Source organism: Emys orbicularis, chromosome 10, assembly GCF_028017835.1.
Source record: "Emys orbicularis isolate rEmyOrb1 chromosome 10, rEmyOrb1.hap1, whole genome shotgun sequence".
Taxonomy (NCBI): Eukaryota; Metazoa; Chordata; order Testudines; family Emydidae; genus Emys; species Emys orbicularis.
The window spans coordinates 73413354-73439087 of record NC_088692.1 but is presented as its reverse complement, the minus strand read 5'-3'; the positions used below and the strand labels follow the sequence as shown (position 1 = coordinate 73439087).

At 38.4% G+C, this 25734-nt stretch overlaps 1 protein-coding gene across 1 annotated transcript in view; it reads right to left on the bottom strand.

Annotated features, from left to right (window-relative positions):
- The window catches only part of EFL1 (elongation factor like GTPase 1), a 167421-nt gene that overhangs the window by 83199 nt on the left and 58488 nt on the right, over nt 1–25734 (bottom strand). Inside the window, exon 15 of the mRNA XM_065411755.1 lies at nt 23363–23498. Within this exon, the coding sequence (XP_065267827.1) occupies nt 23363–23498 (136 nt within the window). The remainder of the gene's footprint in view (nt 1–23362; nt 23499–25734) is intronic.

The following is a 25734-nucleotide window of genomic DNA, read 5'->3' as shown; positions in this document are numbered from 1 at the left end:
TAAATTTGGCATTTAAAAACGTTTAGTCAAAAAGTTCCTCTTCAGCTTTAGTTTTATATTCAAAAACTTAAAAGCACAAAGACAGGGAGCAGTATTATTTATGCAACTAGGGCTCAACATACAACTGTCTTCAAGAGTTTGAGTTTTGTGTATACCTGAAAACCAGGGACTTAGAAGGGAATACAGAATTTTAGCAATTAAAGACCAATAATTTAACTCCTGATTCATGAAGAACTGCATAAGCGGAGACAGATTTCAGGATAAATGAAGGACTAGGAAAGGGAGGAAGGTTACGGAGAAATTAGTTAAGAGGCATGAACTGAGCCACCTAAAGGGCAAACTGCATAAAACCTTCAAAATTTAGGCTGGCCATTCCCAGAAGTTATTTTTCTGCACTACAGGTGCACTGCCTGCTTACATGCATGGAGTGAGAATAGCATATTGAGGTGATCAAACACTTTAATTTTTGCATCCAACCTCTCCCAATTTGCCGAGCAAATTAAAATGTGGCATCTTTCAAAATAAAGGGATACTGCCTAAACATCAGAAATTAGAGACAAATTGCTCTTTGCATTTGCTTTGATTAGCCAAAAATACATTGGAGAGTAGAGCAGATGGTTAATGTAGTTTAGAGATGTTTTGGGAAAAGCACATTCTTTTCTTTCAAGTTGAAGAAGAAGAGAAGGAACACTCTACGTAGCAAGATAAAACATAACTGCAGGTAGGAGGATGGACAGGAATATAAAAAGGTGACTGAGATGTAGAGACCACAAGTTATTTAAATTGACCAATTCCAGGACCTAATCAAAGGAAGTCTCCACTTTGAATTTTGCCTTTCCATTCCCATGTCTTACTAAATGCCTCGGCTGACAAGTACTAAGTAAGTATGCGGTTTCTCTCTCTGGGTTATTCAGTGAAGGGAAAAAAACAAAAAAGAAATTACTAACTAGGCCAGGCACTATAATATAGTAGATATTTACACTTTATAACCACCTTACCATACATCACTTGATTACCTCTGCAATGAAAGTAAAGGCCTTACTTCCTCTGATAGAAATTAAACCATATCTGAATTGGAACAGATGTAGCAGCACTAGCGGATTAGAACTGTAGATGACGTTTGTAAAGATGTCACCATCTGATTAAAATAAAAAGCACTTCTAAAATAAGACTATAAAAATAAAGTTGCATTTTTCATAGTTGTTAAATATAAAGCAGAAGAGGAATTCTAGTCTACAAGGATTTTCTTTCAGTAACATTCACACATTTAAGATAAAATTAAGTGGATTCATGGTGTCTCTTATTTCATATTTGTTGAGGGTTTTTTTTTTTTTTTTTTAAATAGACACATTGGTCCAAACTCATTCCATTGTGTGGCTACATTGACATCAATCGCAGTACACCAGAGTTGAGTTTTGTCATTAATGTTCACAAATGTGCCTTTTTTCCATGTTTCATTTGGATGATATAGTTCCAACTAAATCATCTGTCAGTAAGGGTTTGGAATAACCACCACGAGTATATAACAAATTGAATTGAGCTGGCTAGTTTAAAATAAAAATAAAAAGGAAAACATATATATTGGTACAATTTTCATTTATTCACTTAGATTTAAAAAAGCCATTATTAAAATGAAACACTCGCACATTAGTATTAAAGCACCTTTTAACTTGCCGCATATGAAATAGAGATAGAATAATTTATTAATCATTTTAACCAGTTTGTTTATTCTACACAGAACACTAGAATTCTCGATGCATAACAATGTTTTCTCCAAACATTTAAGTGTGCCAGCCTCACTGAAAAATAGAAGGTTAATGGCTCAAGTGTGATAGGGTCGAGTTAAAATCACTGTGCTTACCTGGATGTCAGATGCACATGAATACATTATGGAGGATGTAGATGTATGTAAAGGGCAGGAGGGGGCATGGCAGAGATCGGTTACTATGGAATACAGTTGGGCAAATACTTCAAATGTTCTGCAAGTATTTTTCCATTGAAAAACTAGATTGCCTGTGTTCATACTCCTGGTCTGTTCATTTCCCAGGCTATTTCTGCTAAACAAGTTTGTAGGCAGAAATATTCACAGAAACAGCAAACATTCAAAAATATTCACTGAAAGAAGATTTTATGCCTGTACATGCAAGTAGTTAGACTGGAAACATGACTAAGATTTAAGCTCAACCATGCTGGGAAAGAAAAAATACTGTTTGTCCAATCAAACTAAGCAGCACAGCTTGAATGTCACATATGGGATATTTAAATCACTGCTTGCTAATAATCTACAGACCAAGAATAATTTATAGAAAATATTCAGCAAATAGGTTCTGATTCAGCTAGGTACTTATGTGTGCCTAATTTTAAGACCATGAATAATTCCGTTAAGACTTCAAATATCCCATTACACACTCCACACATCCCCTTGCTCTTGTAAGCTTCTCTTCAGATCTTCAACTTAAAACTAAAATAAAAGACCAAAAACATTATTATTATTTCAAACATTTTGGCACTTATTTTGTGTCTATATCTGGAATGTTCATAGTATGTTCAGATTTTGAATATTAGAAGACGTTTAGCCATATGTAACAAAGGAAAAGTTCAGAAATACTTCTTCAAACAGCTTTCTGAGTTTTGTTAGTCAAATTTTTACAGCAAAATACTTCTGCAAAGCAAATCTTCCAGGTTGGTGGGTTATTTAAAATGAAGGAAAACAATCCTAATGCCTCTCTCCCCAGAAGAATAAAAAGATCCAGCTGCATAACCTACAGGGGGATCCTTGTTAAACCAGCAGTATGCTTCTGTGCTCAAGACTGAACATTGTACACTAATTCCTCAGATTACCTATGCTTAATTTGCTCGCTCTGAGGCCTGAAAATCCAGGTTCCTTACTAAATTGAGGTCTCCCAGTTCATCATGCAATATTTCTCAGCTGCACCAACAGGCAGGATATAGTTACGTGAGATTCTAGTTGATGCCCTTGAATCCAGAACTGAAATAAGTGAGGTTCACCAATCACTGATAAATGCTTTCCAGTTTTAGAGGTAGATATAGTCCTGAAACTTTCAAACATCTAAGATAAGTCAGACGGAAGCCTTCAGAACTGCATCACAAGAATGTAGTGAACACATGGCTACACAGAAGACTCATTTATTGAATAGCAGTACTAACATTTCACTCAAGGAAAAAACAAGTGATATTACTGAAGCCAGAAAACTACTGTGGAATTTATTTCACATATAGATTTAGGATACTCCTCAGAGATTCTGAAAATTGCACTCCTTTAAATGAAACTTTTAAATAAAACAGTCTGAAATATCAAAATAATCTAAAAGCATTCAAGACTGCATTGTAGTGAGCCTCTTCTCTACAAGCAAGAAGGCTTCAACTTGCATTTTTCTCCTTAACAGGAGTATATTCATTTCCACGGCCAACACTGCTGTAAATGGCTCTATTTTTACTACTGTCAAAATTATTGAAAACAATGACAATGACTTCTATAACACTTGTGAGCATTTAGAATATGTAATCAGCATAAACTTGGTTGGCTAGTCTCAGAGGAGTTCTTAAATATAAGGCAACAAGCACTGTCTACTTCTGCTTAAAAATTAATGTTTTCCTCAAATTATTAAGTACCAGGTGTCGTCATGGAAGTTGTATCTCTTTCAATATTCAAAAGATCTGCTACTAAGTTTATGGACTTTTGAGAGCCACTATGAAAAACCATCAAAATTTACATCCTCATCTATAGGTCACTGGACAAGTAATTTGAACATTCTCAAGGTGGCTTTCGTAAGGTTCTGTTTAAACCCACTATATTACACCATTCCCCCATCTTTGCTGTATGGTGGTTGTCTATACTGATCTTTAGTGGGGATTATATTCTTCCAGCAGCTGTATTTAAGCTTGTTAGCAAAAAGCCTATGAAGTAACCGATTTTGTTTTTCAGCAGTGACCCCTCTTCTTTAGAATAAGGCCTTTTGAACCTGCCTTTGATTTAATGGAACTAGCCAATGATAAAAAGGTAGATATTAAAAGATTTAAAATGCTAATTATAGTGAGGTCCTAACAAAAGGCGTCTGTGTGTATTTTGGGGAAAGAATAAGAAGAGGCTAAACCCAGAATTACACATAACAGGATACATTTGAAAAAAAATTAAATAAGAAAATAAAATTAGCCAGTTAAACTAGTTTCTGTTCCTTTATCTATAACTTGCTTCTGTATTTTCTCATTATTAACTATTTTTGTTAAACCATGATGAAAAAATATGCCACAAAACAACTTCCTTCCTTTGGTCAAGTACAAAGGTGTGGAATTTCTATATACTTTTTAATAGTCTTTTCCATAACTAGGATTAGCCCGTGATTCAAAATAAAGTTTTAAGACTGTACAGGCTGACATGGTTTTAACACTGTTCACCCAGTAGCTACCATATTATTTTTTTCTTAAATATGTCCACTGCTGCTACAGTTGGGTGCACCCCCCTACCCCCGATAACAATGGAAGAAGCAGAAAAGCGTGTGTGTTCGTTCCTGCCCAGGTAATTTAATGCTGCTCAGAACAGGTCTAGACAATACAGTGGTTAAGATGCCAACAGCTACCAGCACTCTGTATACATACACTGCCACTCTCATTGGTGGAACGACACTAGTGATAACAATGGTGGGATCCTTTGTAAAAAATCCTTGTGTAAACAAGGTCTTGGTGTGGACCAGGCACAGCAAGTTATAATAGAGATAGGAATGACCTACTAGGTTACCTAGCCCATCTCCTGCAAACACAGATTAATGACTATAGTCCACATTCAAGCAATGCTTTTTCCAGTGCATTTTTCAAACGTCCAAAAGCAACGGCGCTTCCATCACTTGGCAGATCTCTTTACAGCCTAAAAGATTCATTAGAAAATTCTCTGGACAGTCATCCTAATTTTTTCTTGCATGTAAAGTATATTGCACAGGAATAAATATACTTATATCACAATGCAACAGAATGAAGATATAGTTTTCTTTAAAGAAAACACTATTAAAAATTGACATTCTAAACAGAAAAATTCAACAATGAAATAATCTGTACCTCTCAAGAATGTGTTTTATAAGCTGCTTTAGAAACTAAGGGTGGGATTTTCAAAACATTCAGCGCTGGCCCATCTCTGCTACCACTAAAGTCAATGATAATGCTCCTATTTGATTTCAGTGGAAACAGAGTTAGGCTAATGCTGAGTGCTTTTGAAAATCTCACTCCGCAGTTGCTGGGAAAGGATAGTGTACTGGGATTCCTTTGTAGGGGTTGTCCCCGAGTCCTGCTCAGGACTCCATCTTTTGTGGTCTTTGACTAGTAGGAGTCTGAGAATCTGAAGGCCCAATTCTCCAAAACCTGCTCTTGCTGCTGCAAGATGGGCAGAGGGAGTGTCTGCTACTCTAACCTCCCACAAGTCTAGTTTTTGAGTCCTCCTCTCCACCGCAATAGCTGCAGTGCTGTCTCCTGCCAGCTTGCCTAAGCAGCAATGGTGTGAAATTGAGCGGATTCTTGTTAGTGTCACTGCTGCCCAGAGGCATATGAATAACAGCAGTGAACAGTGGCAAGCCCAGGCAGTTTTCACTCTGCTGCTGCTGCTGCTAGGAAAAGCTCAAATCAGTATTGCATTAGAGCTGTTTGCACACAGACTCCACAATATCAGTTGCACTTGGTTCGTATTTGGAAGGTTACCTAGAAATATATTATTTTAAATGAAAGCTCAAATTCTGCACAAGATAGGGTTACCATACGTCCGGATTTTCCCGGACATGTCCGGCTTTTTGGTCCTCAAATCCCCGTCCGGGGGGAATTGCCAAAAAGTCAGACATGTCCGGGAAAATAGGGAGGGAGGGGTCGTGGGGCTTGGGTCTGGGCTGGAGCCGCTGGGGCCGGTGGGTGCTCGCTCTGCCGGCCGGCGCCGCTCGCTCTGCCAGGGCCGGGCCGGAGCCGGAGCCCGAGCCCGACCTGAGCCGGCCAGAGCCGCTGGGACCGGGGCTGCTCGGCCGCCGGCCGGCGCTGCTCGCCCACGGCCGGGGCCGGGGCCGGGCCGAAGCTGGTCGGCCGGAACCGGGGCCCAAGCCGAGCCGGCCGGCACCGCTGGGACCGGGGATGCTCGGCCGCCAGCCGGCACCGCTCGCCCGGGGCCGGCGCGCTCAGCTGGAACCGGGGCCGGCGCCCCAGGGCCCGAGCCGAGCCGGGCCGGAGATGCTGGGGCCAGAGGCGGCTGCCGGAGGGAGCCACTCGGCTACGGGGGCCTGGCTGGGGGGGGGGGGGGGGGGCAGACTGGGCCGCGCCTCCTCGCACCCCCTCCCCCCCCGCCCCAGCCCCAGCTTACCTGCTGCCCGCCTGCTTCAGGCTTCCCGCGAATCAAATGTTCGCGGGAAGCAGGGGAGCGAAGCGTTCAGGGGAGGGGCGGAGTTGGGACGGGGCCAGGGCCCCGTGGAGTGTCCTCTTTTTGGACAGTTAAAATATGGTAACCCTAGCACAAGATGATAGCACTTGCCCCGGAAAGATTACTACTTGCCCTAGGCAAGTTGATCTTTCAAATCCTACTTACATTACAGTATTACATAATAATAAAAATGTGCATCCTTAGCTTTAACAATTTTTTGCCACTGTATATTTTGTGGTATTTTTATGTTAGTTTAAAAGTTACTAACTTTAACTTTTGCACATTATAATCTAACGGTCAGCAAGAACTAATTTAAAAGTTCTTTGGCCATTTGAACAGTAATATTCCTTAAGTTTATAATGATCCTACACAGCTTTTTTATTTAAAAAAACAGTAATGCATAAAAAGCTTTCCCCGAGCTGAAATATAACAAGTTTTTATGACCTCATCACAAGAGCCTGGAAAATTAGAGCAGTGCTTATAAAAACTTGGATAGTTGTAAATTGCAAAACTAGAATATTCCAGGGGGCTAACAAAATGAAACAACTTATATGAACATTTATTCACAAAAAAGTTACTAAACTGACGTGGTATTTTCTTTGGTAATCTTAAACAGGCAAGGCCCATGACTGTAGAAAAACTACACAATTTCCTAAAAGCTCTCAAAATGTGATACACAACCTTACTTAATCTTAATTAAGTTTTTTTTAAAGTCAGCAACTTACATCTGCTGAAGATAACTTTCAAAAATGTTAGTGTAAAATAAGTTATACTAACATTGTTACTGTACAAAAGATATAGAAAAAATAGACTATTAGAGACATTATGCCTCTGACTTTCAAGACCTCTTACATTTCCTCCTCTCTGAAGTCTTATATTCAAATAATATGTCAACATTAGGTACAACCACAAGGTAATAAAACACTTGTTTCTTCATTTTTTCAATGGAATCTATAAAATAAAACCCTTTGAATTTTGATTATCAATACAATAATATGCAGCAATGGTAGAAGCAGACAGTTGCTTGGAAGCATAAAACTTAATAAGTGATAAGCATAATGCATTTCTAATTGCACTGGATACCAGTTTATTACCAATGTACTATACTATGCTACAATGCCCAATAAGCAACACACGTGACATGCCTGCTTGTTGGAACTATCAGCACCCAAAGAACAATAATTTAACTGAGCAAAGACTGAGCACACTGCACTAGAAATATACAACTGAGACAATGGCATTAATATAAAGCCCTAAGAAAAAGGCAAACTGGATTCAAATGATAGGTTTATGATTATTCCTTTGGTTCAAAACAGCAATTTGAATATATTACAGTTTGACCAATTTAGTGTTTCATGACATTTATATAAAACTGCACTCAGATGGGAGGCTAACAGTCACAGAAAGATACTGGATAACCCTGATACTTAACAGAGATACAGCCCATTCAATAACAAAACCTATTCAATTATGTATCTTTAACCCAGTAATATTATCAATGTTATACACCTCTTCAAAATGCTATGCCTCTTGTTTTTGTAATCAGCAAGCAGCTACTAGCAAAAATTGCCAATATTATAGAAATAAAGACAAAGGTTTCAGCTTTCTTTGTTTCCTTTACTGTTTTCCCCTCTGTTCAATAACATTCTTGAGAAAGACTGCCCTCATGTGTTCATTAATCGAGGCTGAGTCAAGATACTCCATACAGTCGGAATCACTTTAAGCTGGCTACTTTTTACAATCACATTACCAATTCAGAGAGCAAAATTAGTCCACCAAACGTTTGCACAGGAATAAAAGGCTGGTGTGACAGCAGGACTGTTCCTAGGGCTTTCACAGAAGGTGGTAACACTTGCTAGTTGGCACTGATCCTGGAAAGCCTTTCTGGGCCTTTAAAATGGCATCACGGCTTGCAGCTGCTCTTTGTTCTAAGCAAAGGCTACTTATGAAAAGCTCCCAAATTGTTAGAAGAAATCCCAAAGGGATAAAATACTCGCTAGACACCCTGCAATGAACATAGCCATACTACTCTACGTACTGCCTATAGCATCCTGTGCCTACCTTTAAACAACAACAAAAAAACTGGCCATCCAATAAGGTATATCTAGAATTATGGGAACTCCAGATTTCTTAGTAATGTGCAATTCTAAAGGGCTTTTAATTCCAGAATCTTAAAGTGCTTTACAAAACAAGTAAACCTTGCAAAGCTACATGAGAGAAGCAAGGATGACTATGTTTCACATGGGGGAAACTGGGGCACGGAAAGGTCAAGTGACTTGCCCACAGTCATACAGAAAGTCTGTGGCAGAAATGGGAATAGAAGTGACTTCTAGTCCTCTGCTTTTAACAGGACCCTTCCCCCAGTTATAGCAAGTTAAAGAAATAAACTCTGTTTGTTTTTCAGAACAGTTCGAAAAAATTCACATGCCCAAATAACTGCACATGAAAGAATCAGAAAATCACCTGGCCTGTTACGAGTGTCTAAAACAGATCTTAGTTAGGTAACACGTCTCACAATTCTAGAAGTTAGCAAGAGTTTTCCTCTTAAACTTACTCAGCAATATACCAACCCCACATCCATAAACAGCTATAAGAATGTACTGATTATCTCGGAGTATGTCAGCATATAGCAGAACCTGACTGTGGTATATCAGCCAGGAAATACAGTACACGTACTTCTCTGAATTCCAGGCTGCAAAAGCTGCTCTGAACTGTAAACAGCAAGCCCTTCAATTTATGTATGCTGATATACATGCTGCAACTGAGAGAAGTGACTCACTTTCCCCTGGAAAACAAAGTCACACTAAGTATTTAAGTTATTGCTCCTTGAATTAATATTTGTTGTGAGCTAACTGTATGAGCAAAAATTGCTAGCATGAGGTACATATACAAGTTAAAAAGATCAACAATGAGACAGATATATAGATAGCAATGAGGTTCTGAATATTTGGTAGTGATTTACAAGTGTTAAGTTTTGTTTTCAGAAATATGTTATTTTGTTTCTAATCAGCCTTTAGCCTAAATCACTTGGCAATATAGCATGCATTCTGAAGTCTATGAAGCATTACTGTGACTTCCATATTCACCACAAAAATACCAAGTCATCACTTTTTTTTGCCTGCTTAAAATAAATCCTATGCATCACCACAAACAAAACTGTTTCTGAATCAAAAAGATGACTAACTTATTTTCTTCCATCAAAGAAGAAAAAAAATGCATTTTGCTTCCAATTAAAGGACAGCAACAAGAAAAATAAACTCCAGGCCAAAATGCTTTTAAGAAGCAGATGTACATGGTAGCTTCCTGTTTTTCCTCATGTGGGCATGCCCTTGCACAACCTCTTAGCTTGTGAGCCAAATTTATTTTCTCTTCCAACATCAAAATCTAATTTTTAACTGTCACCTAGGGGGCAGCTGACTAAATTATTTTTATGCTCCTCAAATCACAAAAATATCAAAACAAGGGTTACAAAACTTCCAGGTTTTATTTGTATTTGTACTTTTCTTCTGTCTTGCTGAGAAACAAACATGTTTTGACATGGAAACCAACCAATTATCCTTCCCTGCTTCTCCAACCACGTTCCTCCAAAAAGAACTTACTATTGCTTTATAATTCATATTAACCCTGTTATAGCAGCAATTTGTGATTTGGACAAACCCTTCTTAAAAATACTTGTAACTAACTCCAACTATAAATGTTTGTGATCATCTACTTTGTGTAATTAAAAACAAAAAAATCGTACTCTCCTTTGTTTTCCCTACTCTCATGGAAGCAAAATTTCTTCATTCACTAAAGATCTTTTCCTACCTGGCAAATATTGCTTTTAAAACTAATTCACTGCCCTGTGTTCATAATAGAAATTAAATTTAGTTGTATGTTAATGTCTTTATTTGTGCACTTGCATCATCAGTCCAGTTATATTTATTTAATAAAGATTGCCCAGCCAACAGGATAACTTACATGTTTTGCATAAGAGATTTAAATTAAATCTATTAACCTTTCAGTAATGAATTATTCATTTATACCATTTTCTGTTTCACCTTTTTGTGAGTGAATTTAAGCACTATTAATAGGTGCTGAGTTTAACAGTCCTAGTGACCAAAGAGGAGGAATTCAAAGGGATTGACTCTGTAGCCATAAGGCCCTCCTGGCAAATACCTCTGGTGTAGAAGCTTCAGTGGTAGCACAAGACCCTAGTACAGCAGATGTTTCCAGGGTGGGAGATGCCTGGCTGTTGTATAGCGGTTATTGTAGCCAGAATGGCACGTTAGGGCAACCATCAGCCTATCCACACCTATTCCCTTGTTACCTTTCTTTCTCTCCTGCCAAAACAGGGAGAGACAAACAGATTTTTTAAAAAGTAGGGGCTATCCTAATGTACTACTATTTTCAGGGCACTAGGAAAGAATATCAGTCAGTTACAAAAATCTAAAAGGTGTGGTGAGAAGTTACTTAAATACCATTTCTGGGTTTATTATAAAGTATTAGTTGTTTCCTCTTTTTAAGAAATAAGGCCAACATTTTCAAAACAATTTAAGCACCTCAATGACCATCTAGGTGCCTAATAAATCACCTGACTTCTATTTGGGTGCTTCAGTGATTTTTCAAATGATGGGCCCTATATGCCCAGGACCTATGGGCATCCATAAATGATCATGCCTATTTTTGGGAAACCTGGCCAAGGGTTTAAGAATCGAAGTGGAATTTTCAAATTTGATGTGGGGAAGCCAAGGAACACTTGAAAGTTAGGCATAGACAGGATATACATAACTCATTAGGTACAGCTTATATTCAACTCCTCATTGGCTGATGAGACTATAGCACAGCTACAAAAAGGCCACACATACACAAAAGGCAGGATCAGAAAGAGGTGGAAGGGGCAAGCTTAGGGACAGGTAGATGGACAATGTGCAAGATAGTACACAGAGTCAGGGTTTGGGTTGCTTTGTGGTAGAGAGTGGGAGTAGAGGAAGAGGCCAAGGAACAACCTATAAACTGTGCCTCTACATTCTAAGGAAGCTGAAGGAGGAGGAGGAAATGCTCTTATCTTTTTAACAGCGTCTACCAGCTGTGCCAAAACTTTCTGGAGTTCTCAGAGCTGGAGACCATACAGGGGTACAAAATCAGCCAAGATGCCAAATCGGTGTGATATTCTCAAGGATGAACTAGAGAACATAACAGAGGTAGATAAGCCATCCTCTGTTTTTCCTGAGAAGGTGACCATAGGCCTGGGAAATCTGGCCACTATCTCTTTGCAAAGAACAATGGGTGCGACCACAGACATCAATTAGTCGATGTTCTCACCAGCTCAAGAGCATTTCTGATTTTTAAGACTAATGCTATCATCTTCCCCAACAACAGGCAAAACAACAGAGGAGAAAGAAAGTTACGTAATTATGCTCTGGGGCTCGGATTTGACTACTGGGGCCATGAGCAGGCACAATGGGATAATCCACAACTCCTGTAAATTAGCGTTGACAGTAAGGGCATTTGTCTTGGAGTTAGACCCATAAAGTGTGTACGTTTTAACTCAAATTTATAATGCAACTGGAATATAGTCCAGGAATCAGGGATCTCCTTTATAACTCTGAGGGCAGGGTTGACAATATATTGTTTTCAGAAGGTGTAAGATGGCTACTAATAAACTATTTTCCACCAAGTGCCAACCATAAAGGGCTTGAAAAATTTAACTAATACCTGCTAGCTCAACACTAACTATCAGGATGAGAAAAAATGAAAACATGAGCAGCCATGCCCAAGCCCCAATTTCATGATTCCTGCAATTTAAAGGAAACATTTTGTACTGTTTTATGCAGTCTATATTTTATGGTAGTATTATCATCAAAATTTACTAGAGTCTCAGGCTGCATTAACTTTTCTGCAAATTCGCTGCCTCTTGCAGCTAGAATGAAACATAGCACAGCTATCTTCCTCACATGCTGATCTCTTGACAAGAGAGGGACCTCTCTCCTATACTGATTACCAGACCAGAGGAGGACCAGAAAATGGTCAGGTATGGTGCGGAATCAGTTGATAATTCCATACAAGATAGGGCAACACCTGTATGGGTTCTCGGAATGTGACAGGGGTACAATGAAGCCCTCTTGTGTTGCAAATGCCTCAAATGCAGCAAGATGCTTAATGATGAAATTAAATAAAAATACACTTTCTAGATTGGCTAGCTTCATAGACAATGGTGAATACATGTTATATGACAACATAATGTAAAACAAATGTTTATATTTAAGACTCCATACTGAATCAGGAAGTTTTCTGGCTAACTATTTTTCTTTTTAAATCATTATTTGCTAGTCTAATTTAATCCACACATTTACCTCAAGCAAAAGATGTCTTGGCATCATATTCTATAAAGAGTTACTGTTTGCACAGTTACTATATAGCTGGCATATGCTTATGATTCTCAAATTAAACTTTTTTGCATTTTTAAAGGCCTATTTTTCCAGTAAGAAAGTTATTTGTGTAATAAAAATAAAGAAATGGGCAGCCCTTCAAGATGCTGAAGTATATAGTAAAATTATAGGCAAGAAAACATGACTGAAAAGATTTAGATATCTACAGTTTTAGAGCAAAGCCAATGAAAGTATCTAAAATTAAAACAAAATTAACTATGTTTAAGTTATTGGTTAATTATTTTGCCTTACAATGTTTTCCAAAGTTTGTTTGTATCAATATAGTTGAGGAAGAGTATAATGAAAACAATGTAGTTTCTTTCCATTTGACTTTGTGCTTGTGCAAAGTATTATCAGTTGAAAGGATCTGGCTGTGGAACTAACTTCCAGAGGAGCTTCGACAATCCCAGATTCTGACCATTTTCAGAAAAAGCTACAAATAGAGCCGGCTGGAAAACCAGATTTCTGTTTTGTGGAAAAAAAACCCTGTGATTTCAAGATCTGTTTCCATTTTACATCAGTACAAAAACGAGACCTTTCAAAATGTTTTGGAAAAAACATGAAAGCCTCCCACCCCAGAAATGGCCAGTAGCATTATGGTTTTGGCACTCACCTGGGATGTGGGAAACCCAGGTTCAAGTCCCTGCTCTGAATCAGGCAGTGTGCCCAGGCTACTGGCTATTCTGGGGCGTGGCTGTGTCTTCTCTCTCTCTGAGTCCATGCTTGGGGGGGAAAAAACAGATGATGTAGTCATATCATATTAGAACACTCTTTCCATTCCACTAGTACCTCAGGAGGATGTTAAACTGCAGTTACTAAAGTTAGACATTTTTAAATCAGCCGATCGCGGCTCCCACTGGCCGCAGTTCGCTGCTCCAGGCCAATGGGAGCTGCTGGAAGCGGCACGGGCCGAGGGACATACTGGCCGCCGCTTCACACTGCCCTACAGGACAGGAGGAATTTTAAGACACCAGGACTGAATGAACTCACTAAATTCATGCAACCAGATGATGCCAGTGTAAATGATAGTACTGTGATAGTAAATATTTGATTACTAGTGTCCCGGATTCTGCTCTCCAGTTGTTTTAATATGAAACTTATCAAGATGAAATGCCAGTGGTTCTTGAATTTTACAGTTTTATTCTAAAATAATGTTTTTGTATTTGGTAGAAATTACAGTTTTTCTGTCTAGATTTTTAAGAGAACAGTTTCATGTTCTAGGATCTTCAAACACCCTTTTTTCTTTTGCATTACCTGTATATTGCCACCATTTGTGAAAATATAGTTCAAGATACTTCATCACTTCTATCCTACACTATAATATGCAGGAGCATAAAATGACATTTGCAGAAAGTCAGTTCAGGATGAATTTAGGCATACAGATCTAAAAGATTACCTGCAAATATTTAAAAAAGCAATATTTAAAGGTGTAAGTATCAGGACACATGTTTAATTTATTCATTCAGTTATTGAGACTGCACACATTATATACACAAGGGCAGCTAAGTATCCAGTTTTGAGCTCATTTAGCCATCTGTACATGCAACCACTAATTGCATGCAAAATTAGGCGCACAATAGCATACCTAAATTTTCTGAATATTTGGACTTTCAAGTTCCAGACTGAGCCTGCAAGACTGGCAGTTTGAAAGAAAACATTTTTTTTGTAAAATGCATAAATATGCAATTGAATTGGTGATTCAAACAGGAAACCTGAGATGCCATTTCATAGTCACTTTTCACAATATAATAAAAAAATATTAATGTAGAAAATAAAGCTGATCTTTGGAGCCTGCCCATCCCATTCACCTTTCCCACCTAGGATTTTGGGGATCTGGGCATTGGAGGGCTAATTTTCCTTTTAACTCATTGCCAAACTCCCTCAATATTTGGGAAAAATCAGACCATTCTGGGTGGGATTTACATAGGAGCCTAAGGGAAGTGGGACTAAAATCCCAGCTTTAGGAGCTGAACTCTCTTAGGCTCCTTTGCAAATCCCAACCCCTATGACTATTTCAGGGTACGCCATCTACACAGCTGTTGATAGTTCTATGGCTGCAACAAGCTCCTAGTTTGTTTTCAGAAGCTGAGTCAACACCTCCACTGAACCACCAATATAACCTCTAGCCACATGTCTATAAAGTGATATAGAAATTCTAAAATTCTCAAAAATGCACATTTACCTTTGGTAAGTACAAAAAGCAAATAGGCTTGACTAATGTTTTGATCCTTAAATTTTTATTTCAATTTAATTTATTAATAGTCTTCTCTATGGCATTCATCACTACAGTGACTCAACCCCTAAAAACTTTCATGAGTGTACAGTATCCCTACAACATGAGGAAAAGTAGCATTATTAACTTCATTTTACATTTTAGGAACTCAGGAACAGAAAGATTATGAGACCTGCCTAAATTTACACAGCCTATGGCAGAACCAGGAACTGGACTCAGATCTCCCAAGTTCCTGTCCAGTGCTTTTAACCACAAAACTATCCTCCTCTTTTGCATATGAGTAAGGCTGCGACTCTGTCACAGAAGTCACGGATTCCGTGACTTTCCAGGACCACCATGCGCCGACCACCATGCGCCTTCCCCCCCCCCAACCCCCCAGAGCACCAGCGACAGTCTTGGACTGCACATTTGTGTGTGTGTCCCCTACCCCCCGAGCACCAGCGGTGCCCCCAGGCCACGCGCTGCCGCCCCGTCCCAGAGCACCCACGGCGCCCCCGGGAACTCCTGCCCCACAGTACCTGCGTCGCCCCCACCCCAGAGCACCTGCATCACCCCTGGAGCCCCTACCCCAGAGCACCCAAGATTTAGTCAGGGGTATATAGTACAAGTCATGGACAGGTCACGGGCTGTGAATTTTTGTTTACTGCCCATGACCTGTCTATGACTTTTACTAACAATACGTATGACTAGATCTTAACCTTACCTATGAGAAATAAATCACTGAAATTAATGGGGGTCCCAAAGGAAGCCTCAGTCTCCCTCTCACTGGGTGAATATGCACATCAGCTTTCCAGACAAAAAATAAATAAATGTTTAAATACCATTAAACAAAAGCCTTCTAAGATGATGCAGAAATGGCCTATTCAAAACAACTATGCATAAACATAGTTTTCTATATGCAACTCTGCAAGGTCAAAGACCCAGAAGGGAACCTTGCTTATAAGTGATTGTTTGTTTGTCACAGGTCTCTTTTCTCCCATCCTAGAAGAGACAGAGAAGACTGACAATGGTAATTACTTCATCTACCAGAAAGGAAAATATCTATCAAGGATAAGTACCAGCTGACCCACTTCCTGTCAGAGAACTTCGAAAGTAATAAACGAGTCCATTAAATCTCTCTCAATAAGCAGCATGTCTTAAAGGGGAAGGGAAGAATGCAGCATTAGAAAAACTAACAAACAGAGTTATCACCCTTGTTTTATGGCTCTCCCATTCTATCAGAGACAGTAGGGACTGACAAGTGATGTAGCAAGCAGCGTACCAAAGAAGGTGGACGAACCTTAATGTGCCACTTGAAACATTTTCCAGCTAAATTAAGTTCTTGGAAGCTGACAGGTCCAACTGATAACGCTGGATAAATCCACATCCAGAAGACCTTGTCGATTTGAATGACTGGTGCCCCACATCAAGAAGTTATTACGCTCCTGCCAAAGTGACATTTAAACACATTTAGGATGGGGGTGTTTGGCCAAGTGATGTGGCAAAAAATACAATTTTTTCATCTACTTACAGTGGTCTTAGAGACACCTGTTGCTGCAACAATCAAAATATAAAATAATGTTTTAACTCCCTCCCTATTTGTGGGTCAGATAGAACTTTAGGGCATGCTTTACGTAGAAGAGATATGGACAGCTCTTTCCTAAGAAGAAGGCTCAGAGCACCAAGAAGGCAAGTCAAAAGATTTGTTATGTGGAAATAAGAATTAACCTTCAGAAGAAATTTCTGGGAAGTGGAAAACACATACTACAATGATAAGCACAGGGCATATGTGCAGTCAGGTAAACACTGCCCTGTCCTTTAAAAATTAGGGGCTAAGGAAGAGAGGTAATCAAGAAATATCTGTGGAAAAGTGGCTATAACAAAAAGGGGTACAGGACGGACCTTAAAACATCTTGTACTGAATAATGATTTATAAGAGACCGATTTAGAATCCAAAACACTCTACCTCTTGCTCATAAGACAATACTTTGAGAGTTATATGATTGGTTTTTAGATATTTTTCAGTGTCTTAGGATTCCGGTCAAGGCTTTTTTTCAGCCCAACTTAAATTTTTTTTCCATACTTCAGTTCAATGGCTCTTAGTTTTTTTCAGCCAACAGTCTCAACTAAATGCATACTGCTACAATAGCCCTGAAAACATATGTATTCTAATACAGTGATAACTCCTAAGTGCATTTTTCCAAGTCTTTTCTGAGGACTTTGTCAATTCAAGAGAGTACAAGTAGGATCTTAATATCTAACTGCTGGCACAGGGCCTCTCCTGGAAGTAAATGCAGAGGAGAAAGCTGAAAAGTAATTAGCTGATTACGGTAGCACTCACACTATTGACAAAATAAATTTTTCACACATACACATTTGTTGTTGTAAACCTAATACTATCATTAGTGCATATAAATCTCCGGGTTTGTCTACATAGTACGTTAGTGCACATCAGCATGTTGCACACCAACTGGCTGCATGGATCCTGCCGGCGTACAAAGTTGCTTAATGAGCATCGATGTAGCCCTGTTTGAAACAAGCAATCATCAATGCACATTAGGGAACTTTTAGTATGTTCCAGCAGGGTCCACATGGCCAGTTAGTGTTCAACACACTGGCATGCACAGGAATTTATACCCCAGCTGGTGCACACTAACACACTATATCAGGGGTCGGCAACCTTTGGCACACGGCTTGCCAGGGTAAGCACCCTGGCGGGCCGGGCCGGTTTGTTTACCTGCCGCATTCGCAGATTCGGCCGATCGCGGCTCCCACTGGCCGCGGTTCGCTGCTCCAGGCCAATGGGGGCGGCGGGAAGCGGCGGCCAGCACATCCCTCGGCCCGCGCCGCTTCCCGCCGCCCCCATTGGCCTGGAGCAGCGAACCGCGGCCAGTGGGAGCCGCGATCGGCCGAACCTGCGGACGCGGCAGGTAAACAAACTGGCCCGGCCCGCCAGGGTCTTTACCCTGGCGAGCCACGTGCCAAAGGTTGCCGACCCCTGCACTATATAGACAAGCCCACAGAGTTAATAAGTCAAATGCTTTTGTCACCAGAGAAAGAGCATTCCACATAAGAAAGCAGAGCTCCTGATAAGCAAGTAGTTCAAAATGACCACACTCTTATCCAAGAGACCTCAAACATTTTTATTTACTCTCACTGTAAGATATAACTAACTTCTTAACCAGAAACAATGCAGAAATCGATAATTCATCCAATAGATTTTGGAGAACTGAAATTGCAAATTGCAGGTGGATACACTGAGTGAAACGGTATTTTGCTTCTATCAGGATAGATTATGCATGGAAATAGGTCTACTGTAAGAGTTTTTAAGAAAGGGTCTATGAAAAATGGTAAATATACACAGAAGAACATTCTTGACAGTAAGGTTTTCATACAAATTAACAAAACCAAAGTGGGATCTCGCTCCTTATACCCTTCTACTTCTACGTAATAGCATAAGAAAATACGTTACCCACCTCATGAAATTCCCTGCAACACTTATGGATATTAGGGAAGGATTGAGAATGGAGTTTCAGTCCTAACTCTGAAATCTCTTTGATTTTGTTTGTCTGTGTTGTAACCCATAACCTTACTATTATTTAAATACAAGTTTGTCTTGTTAGCAAAGTTCCTTGCAGTAGTACTAGGAAGAAGTTTTTGCACATTACAGACATCAACCCCAAATTTCTCAGATTCTTAAACACTTATAAAAAGATTAATTTGTCAAGGAAAAGTTAGTTGAATGCAATGACCAATAGGTGAACACTTTCTCCAGCTTCATTTATATAGCCTTCACATCAAACAATTTCTTTGGCCATTACATCTGAATAGAAACCAAAAGGCAATGCAAGGCTGCTCATTAGGACCTGGCAGAGATTGTGACTTGTTAGAGTTCGATTATATACAACCTATAGCAGAAAAAGTAAAAACTATACAGTAAATTTTAAAAAGAGAAACAGGCAGTCATGATTAACTGCATATTCCATATGGCAATAATTTAATTACAAAGGGTAAAACTCAGCTTCCTTAATTTACTAGATAATTTACAAGTAATTTCCTTATATGGCTGGAGAGAAAGCACTTATGCATCCTTTGAAGCTGAAAGATAAATTGGCTTTGAAACAGAAATCACTGTTACTAACTGCAGTCATAAAAGCCGAGCACCAGCAATTATTACAAGTTCCCTTTGATATGGAAGATATTGCATTCTGTCATTGAGAAGTCAGAAAAGGTGTTTGTTCAAGCTACATAAATTAACAATGTCCCTTTATGGGAAGAGAAAAGAAACAAATAAACTAGAAGACAGATAGGGCTTTTAACTCTTTTGAAAATGCTTAAAATGACATCAGATTATTAATGATGCTTCAGTTTGCATGTTCTAGATAAGTATTAATTCAACCCCATTTGTCAATATACTCAGAGATCAGATGTAAGTGTGCTAAAAGTGTGAAATAGTAAATATATTTTGGCTAACAGCCTTAATTGCTTTAGTGCCAATTCTGATCTTATGCTACTAAAGAATAATTTTGCTCATAAAATCCAGACAAAGCTTGGGATGTTTCAGATTTCTGAAAGGATCTACACTTCAGTTAAATTAAAAAACAGCATATCTGGATGCGCATTATACAATGGGTGAACTTAATAAAGTTCCATCATTTTGAAAGATTCTTTTGGTTCCAGAAATATTCCTTAAAAAAAAAAAAATTAGGAATTTTCTGGAAACAGAAGACTTTCAGACCAGCAAACCTTTCTAAGGGTGCCTACTGCACAAAGGTAAGTAGCAATGACAGTTATAATCAACCATTTTTTATGGGTCAGATCAACACTGAAAGAGCTGGTTTTGTTCTTTTAAATATTTCATACTCATTGTGTTTACTTTGTGTGTATATTTATTCACTTATTTTTAACTAAAAAACGGCAACCTACCATATTCAAACTAAGATCCGGTACAAAGCTCTAACATAAGACGATTGCAAATAAACTCAGGCTTTGTCTACACTACCACTTTTGTCAGTCAGGGGTGTGAAAAAAACCACACCCCATGACCGACATAAGTTTCACCGGCAAAAGTGCTGGTGTGGACACGCTATGTCAGCCTGAGAGGCTCTCCTGCTGACATAGCTAACGCCGCTCGTTGGGGGTGCTTTAATTATGCCAGCAGGAGAGCTCTCTCTCTCCTGCTAACAAAGAGTGGCTACATGGGAGACCTTACAGCGGTACAGCTGTGCTGTTATAAGGTCCATAGTGTAGACATAGCCTCACATTCACCAGCTGCTGAGGCTCTAGACACAGTAGTAGGCAATACACAGTGATTAGAATGTGATACTAAGTGATGAGCATGGTTAAATGCCTAGATTACTGGAACCCAATCTTGAGCCAGTATATACTAACCTTTCTTTAATTTTTAAAAAGGAACACACTGCAGTACAAAAAGTTGGAGCAGGGGTTATTTCTTCTAGCACCTGACCCAATATGAACAGAGGTTTGTTTTTTTCCTTTTCAAAAACTGGGAAGCATTTAACAGTCACTGTAATACAACATCTGGAAGTCTTTAGGTTAGCATGAGAGAGGTAAGTTTATGACAGAATTCATATTGGCAGAAACCATGACTTCACCTTGCCCTGATTCTCTGACCTCCATTTTTGCTCTCTCTGTCCACTCTAAGTCTTTGTTCCCAGCAGCAATCTGAAGAGCAGTCAGTTCACACCTGCCTTCCCTTTGTCTTCAGCTCAAAAGAGTCAGTTTTGGGGGGAAGTATGGAGTAAAATATGGCATATAACATAAGCTACTTCAGTCTATGTTCTCATTTAGATGATGGTGCTTTATTCAAATGCACTGGATTCATGCAGTTTTGAATAATTTGTTTTACACTAAATGTATTAAAAATATGCTGTTCTTAACTATATATCCATGGGGTATTGTGTAGGTTTTGGTAAGAAGGTGTCATATACCATGACGTGCAAGCCATAACTACAATGTCCATTTGAATGGAATAAAGACAAATAATTAACTCTATCACCACATTTCTGCAAAGGACAAAAATATGCAGTATTAAACAGGATTAGCTAATGTCTTCTACAAATGATGGATTTTAGCTATCATTTACTAGAGAAATCTGATACTTAGGAAATGTTCTAATAAGAAAGGGAACAGGATCAATGCCTTACACGAAAGAAGCTTTTTACACTTAGTAGGACACATTTATTCCTTGAAATACACCCTTAGTCGAAACAGTTAACACACCATCTTTACATTACTATATGACTAAATATCTACACAACATAGGAAAGTTACTTACTAGCACTACACTAAATGGTCCTCAAAATACATAATCATGAAAAGTATGGACAAAAATGCAGTTTATTGGTATTCATTAATTTCTCAACACTGACAAAAGATTAATATCATATTGTGTCTGAGGATGTTTCTGCAGCACTTTAAAGGAGAATGACTTAAAAACATCTGGAACTGATTTAAGTTTCCATGATAGGTCTAAAGATTTGGAAACTTAATTTAATTTCCTGCAGATTTTATGAGGCGCTAGCAAACATCTATTTTTAGAAATACATGTGTGCTTTCACAAAAAGCTGATGTGTATTAAGAGATCGTTAGCCACTTCTAATTTCACCACTTTCAACCATAGTTAGATTAACATTGGCTGGCATTAAATGCTAGATTATCAACAGTTTCACTTCTAGAGCATGAGCTGTTTTTATACTAAATCACTTCAAGACCTCCTACTTTCTGTAGCTGAGGTCAAATGTGAGAAGTGCTATATTGACTGAGCTTCATGAGTCACACAAAGTGAACCTTGTACTTTTTATACAAAATACAGTCACCAAACAATCATGAATTGTTCACGCTAGCCATATGTTGTATTTATCTGTTTTTCTGACAGAATTTTACATCTGGAATTTATAAGCCACACTCTTAAGTATCATATGGGTATTTTTATAAACTGGTTTCTATTTTTCTTTAAGCCTTCTATTACAAAAATATGACTTTTGATATTTTACTGATGCTGGTTAATACAAGAGTTACAAAATAATGAAAAGTTAGTTGAATCAATAATACTACATAACAGTTTAAACATGCAAGTGCTCTGACATATCAATTAATACCTTTGTTTTAAAAATACAGCCCTTTAGTAATACATACAGATGAAAGACCATACCAGATTGCTGTCTGTTATATTCACAATATGCAACCTATTTTTACATTTCATATGAATCAATTTATAGATTTTAAAATGCTAAGTTTTACTATAATGCAGGCAAATTTTGAAGGAAAACCATAAATATAATGTCAAATTAAGGCAAGGATCATAAGAACATAATGCTGTTTTTGAGGTAAAAAGATAATTAATAAAAGAAATAAGTAACAGGAAATGGTCAGTAACTGAAGCACCAAAGCAAAATGTTCAGCACTGAACATTCAGAATAGAACAGAACAAAAGGATTAGGGCAACTTATTTATCCTTCAAATAAGTAAGTATATGTGTGTGGGGGGAGTGTGGGAATTTGTCACAGGCATAAGAATGGTTCTTAGCTATCACTGGTCTGAGATGAGGATTTGGAAAAGTTTATTGGTTGGGAAAGAATCTGTATTGCTCTAAAGTATTTCCGGTCTTGACAGGTTGAGAGATAATCAACCTTCAAAATCACAATAATTTCCAAATACCACTTTGATTAACTACCCTTCTACCCCCTCAAAAAAGTCAACTATGATATGATTTTAGCAACCAATATCAAACAGACATTACAATATGCTTGTAAGCACTTTGGGGCAGAGATATGTAATTTTATGATTTTATACAAAACCTAACGCAATGGACCCCAATCCTGATAAGGGCCTCTCGATGCTACCAAACCACAACACAAATAGTTCATAATAATAATAATAATGATGATAAAAACCACACCACAAGAAAACTGGGATTACAAGTTTTCCACTGTGGGGAAAGCATTTCTAATCCTTGCAGTTCACGAAACACTGGACCCTAACATTGCCATTAGTCCCTCCTGATGGTGATGCTTTCCTGGCAGTGGTCCAGGATCTAATATAAACAGGGACTCAGACCAGTTTAACTTTCAATCGCTGATTTCTCCCACTGATGCATTTTCCCCCCTTCCTGATTGAAGGGTCACAAATATTGCAATTAAAATGGCCTAGTCCTTTTTCCATCTTCAATCCACTTAAACCATGAAGTTAAATATTAGCTTAAAACTTTGATTTCTTATTGATTTTAATCAGATCTGAAGGATTTCTACATCTTTTATATACTTAATGACCTCAGGATTCAAGGCTCTATGAACTGAACCATTAACACAGTCCTACCTAGAACATTGCCTGAAGGCACTTCTTCTAGATCCTCCAGTCCTCTTCCCATCAGCAAATAGAGATTCTCTAATGTACAGCAAGCCATGTGAGGTATTGATGGCAGATAATCTGCAGCAGAACAACCTGACGGTAGCTAGGCACAGAGAAAAATAATCAATGTTGGATATTTATCTCTAAGTAACTGCTATTAACTTGGTTCTGAGATGACTCTAGACTTCCAAAACTGAAAAAATACATACCTACAGCATTTTTAGTTTAACAAAATTATCTGTCAGAAGAAATTCTGATAAAATAATTTAACACTGATTTCTAAATCAAACTTGTGGGGAAACAGGGTTCATACAGGGAACCCATGAAAAATTACTGTTAGAATGACATAGTAGCAAGAGTATAATGTAATTTGTTACTTTTGTTAATTTTTAGAGAGCATATTTATCTCAGAACATTTTTTATTTTAAGGGTAACACAAATATTTTCATAAGTAATAAATTAGCTTATATGAACACAGTTCCAAAATACCAAAAGCCAAAATTTAACACAATTCATTAACTAGTATTTTCCCCCGCAAAGGGAAACATTTTCTTCCTAATCATTTTCTTGAGATCGTCTAATGGTCTAGATATTGGAGTTAGCAGTGGAGACAGTACTCAAACTATTTTGACGATGTTAACTCTGAATATATGTAACGAGATTGTGGGCTCAACACAGTCATCTGAAATTTCAAAAACAGTCAAAGAACACCTTCACAGCAGCATATTTGAAAGATATTAGAATATAAGGAGATAGAGGGTCTGAGAGTAATAGAGTCTGGGCTGGAATAGAAGATCTTGGAGAAGAAAGTTACCAAATAGGAAAAGTTTCACATTTTCTCTTCAATCTTCTGTGTCAGTCCAGACAGTATTTATGAAATAGAAGGGAAGGATTAGTGTTAACAATGCACTGCAAGATGTTCTGTCTGAACGCCATGTCCACAGAAGCTAAATTTTCAACTGACCTCTAATTTTGGGTGTCTAACTTCAGTCATGTAGAGCCTGTGTTTTATAAGTTCAGAGCACTACCAATTCCAACTTTAACTAAAGTCAGTACGAGTTTCAAAAGCTCAGCAATTCTGAAAATTAGGCCATAGCTGTCTGGAACTGGACAACCAAAATTAGCTGTCACTTTTGAAAATTCAGGCCTAATTCTATAATGCATTAAAGCATAAAGTGAAGCTCAAGTAGTTACATTAAATATCAAAAAAGATGTGTCCATTTTCTCTGTTCTAGAAGAGACCATTGATCTAGTAGACTGATCTCAAAGATTTTAGTATTTCCTTTCCACTAATGCAGTAAGCCTCTCGGAGGAATTGTTTTATCCAATTAGGTAAAATAAACTTGGCAGAGCCCTTGTGCAGAATGAATATACTTTCTGACATTTACGGTCTTGAACCTTCCTAAGATAAATCATGCTCTAGTAATGTACAAACCTTCCTGGCTTCCTAAGTGTTACTCGGATAGGACAAAATAGGGTAAAAAGCCTTGTCATGACTGAAATACAAGGAATTGACTTTTGGTGAGAGTGTGGAAGAATCCCCGCACTACTTTATCCAAAGTAAAAAATATGATTGCAGCACAGGCATTAAAGTTCACTAACTTGTCTAGCTGAGCAGACATCTATTAGAAACAAAACTCTGACAAATCAACTGGGATCCCTTCCAGAATTTCAAAGCCTCTCGGAATGCCTTCTAAGGAACATGTCATCATGCTCCCTGCTAGGAGATGGGGAAGTGCTAATGAGCAAACAGGGTGGAGGGGTGAGAGGAAATGGAGCACAGTTTGGCTTTGAAAGGTGGAGAGCTGGAAGGAAAACAAGAAAGAATGCAAGTGTGGGAGACTCCTCTAGTTTCCACCCAATGAAGGGAGGATCTATGCCACTGAAGGAGGATCACAGCACTGATGACCTGAAAGCCATTCATACCTCCCGCAAAGCTTAGTTAGCTGCTCATTATGGGATTTCCAAACCCAAAAAGGTGATCCTCTTAAAAAAATACCTTAGATGAAAAAGCAGCAATAAAAACAATTTGGCATAATTTAACAGAAAAAGGAATTTAGAAACGTCACAGTAACCTTCCTCATACCTACTGAGTATAAGCACGAACTTAAAACCTCCTGCTACAGCATCCAAAAAAAATCCCCCAACAGATGCTAATCATTACAAAGTAGTTTTATTTATTTATTCTGAATTCAAAACTTCTGTCTGTGCTTGTGTGTCACAATCCAATTATAAAATATGAATCTGCACACCGAAATACTGATACTAGCAATTCACTGAAGCTAACAGTAAATAAATATGTTTTAAGTAAATTCTGTGTATGTGCAAGTGTGTTTTCA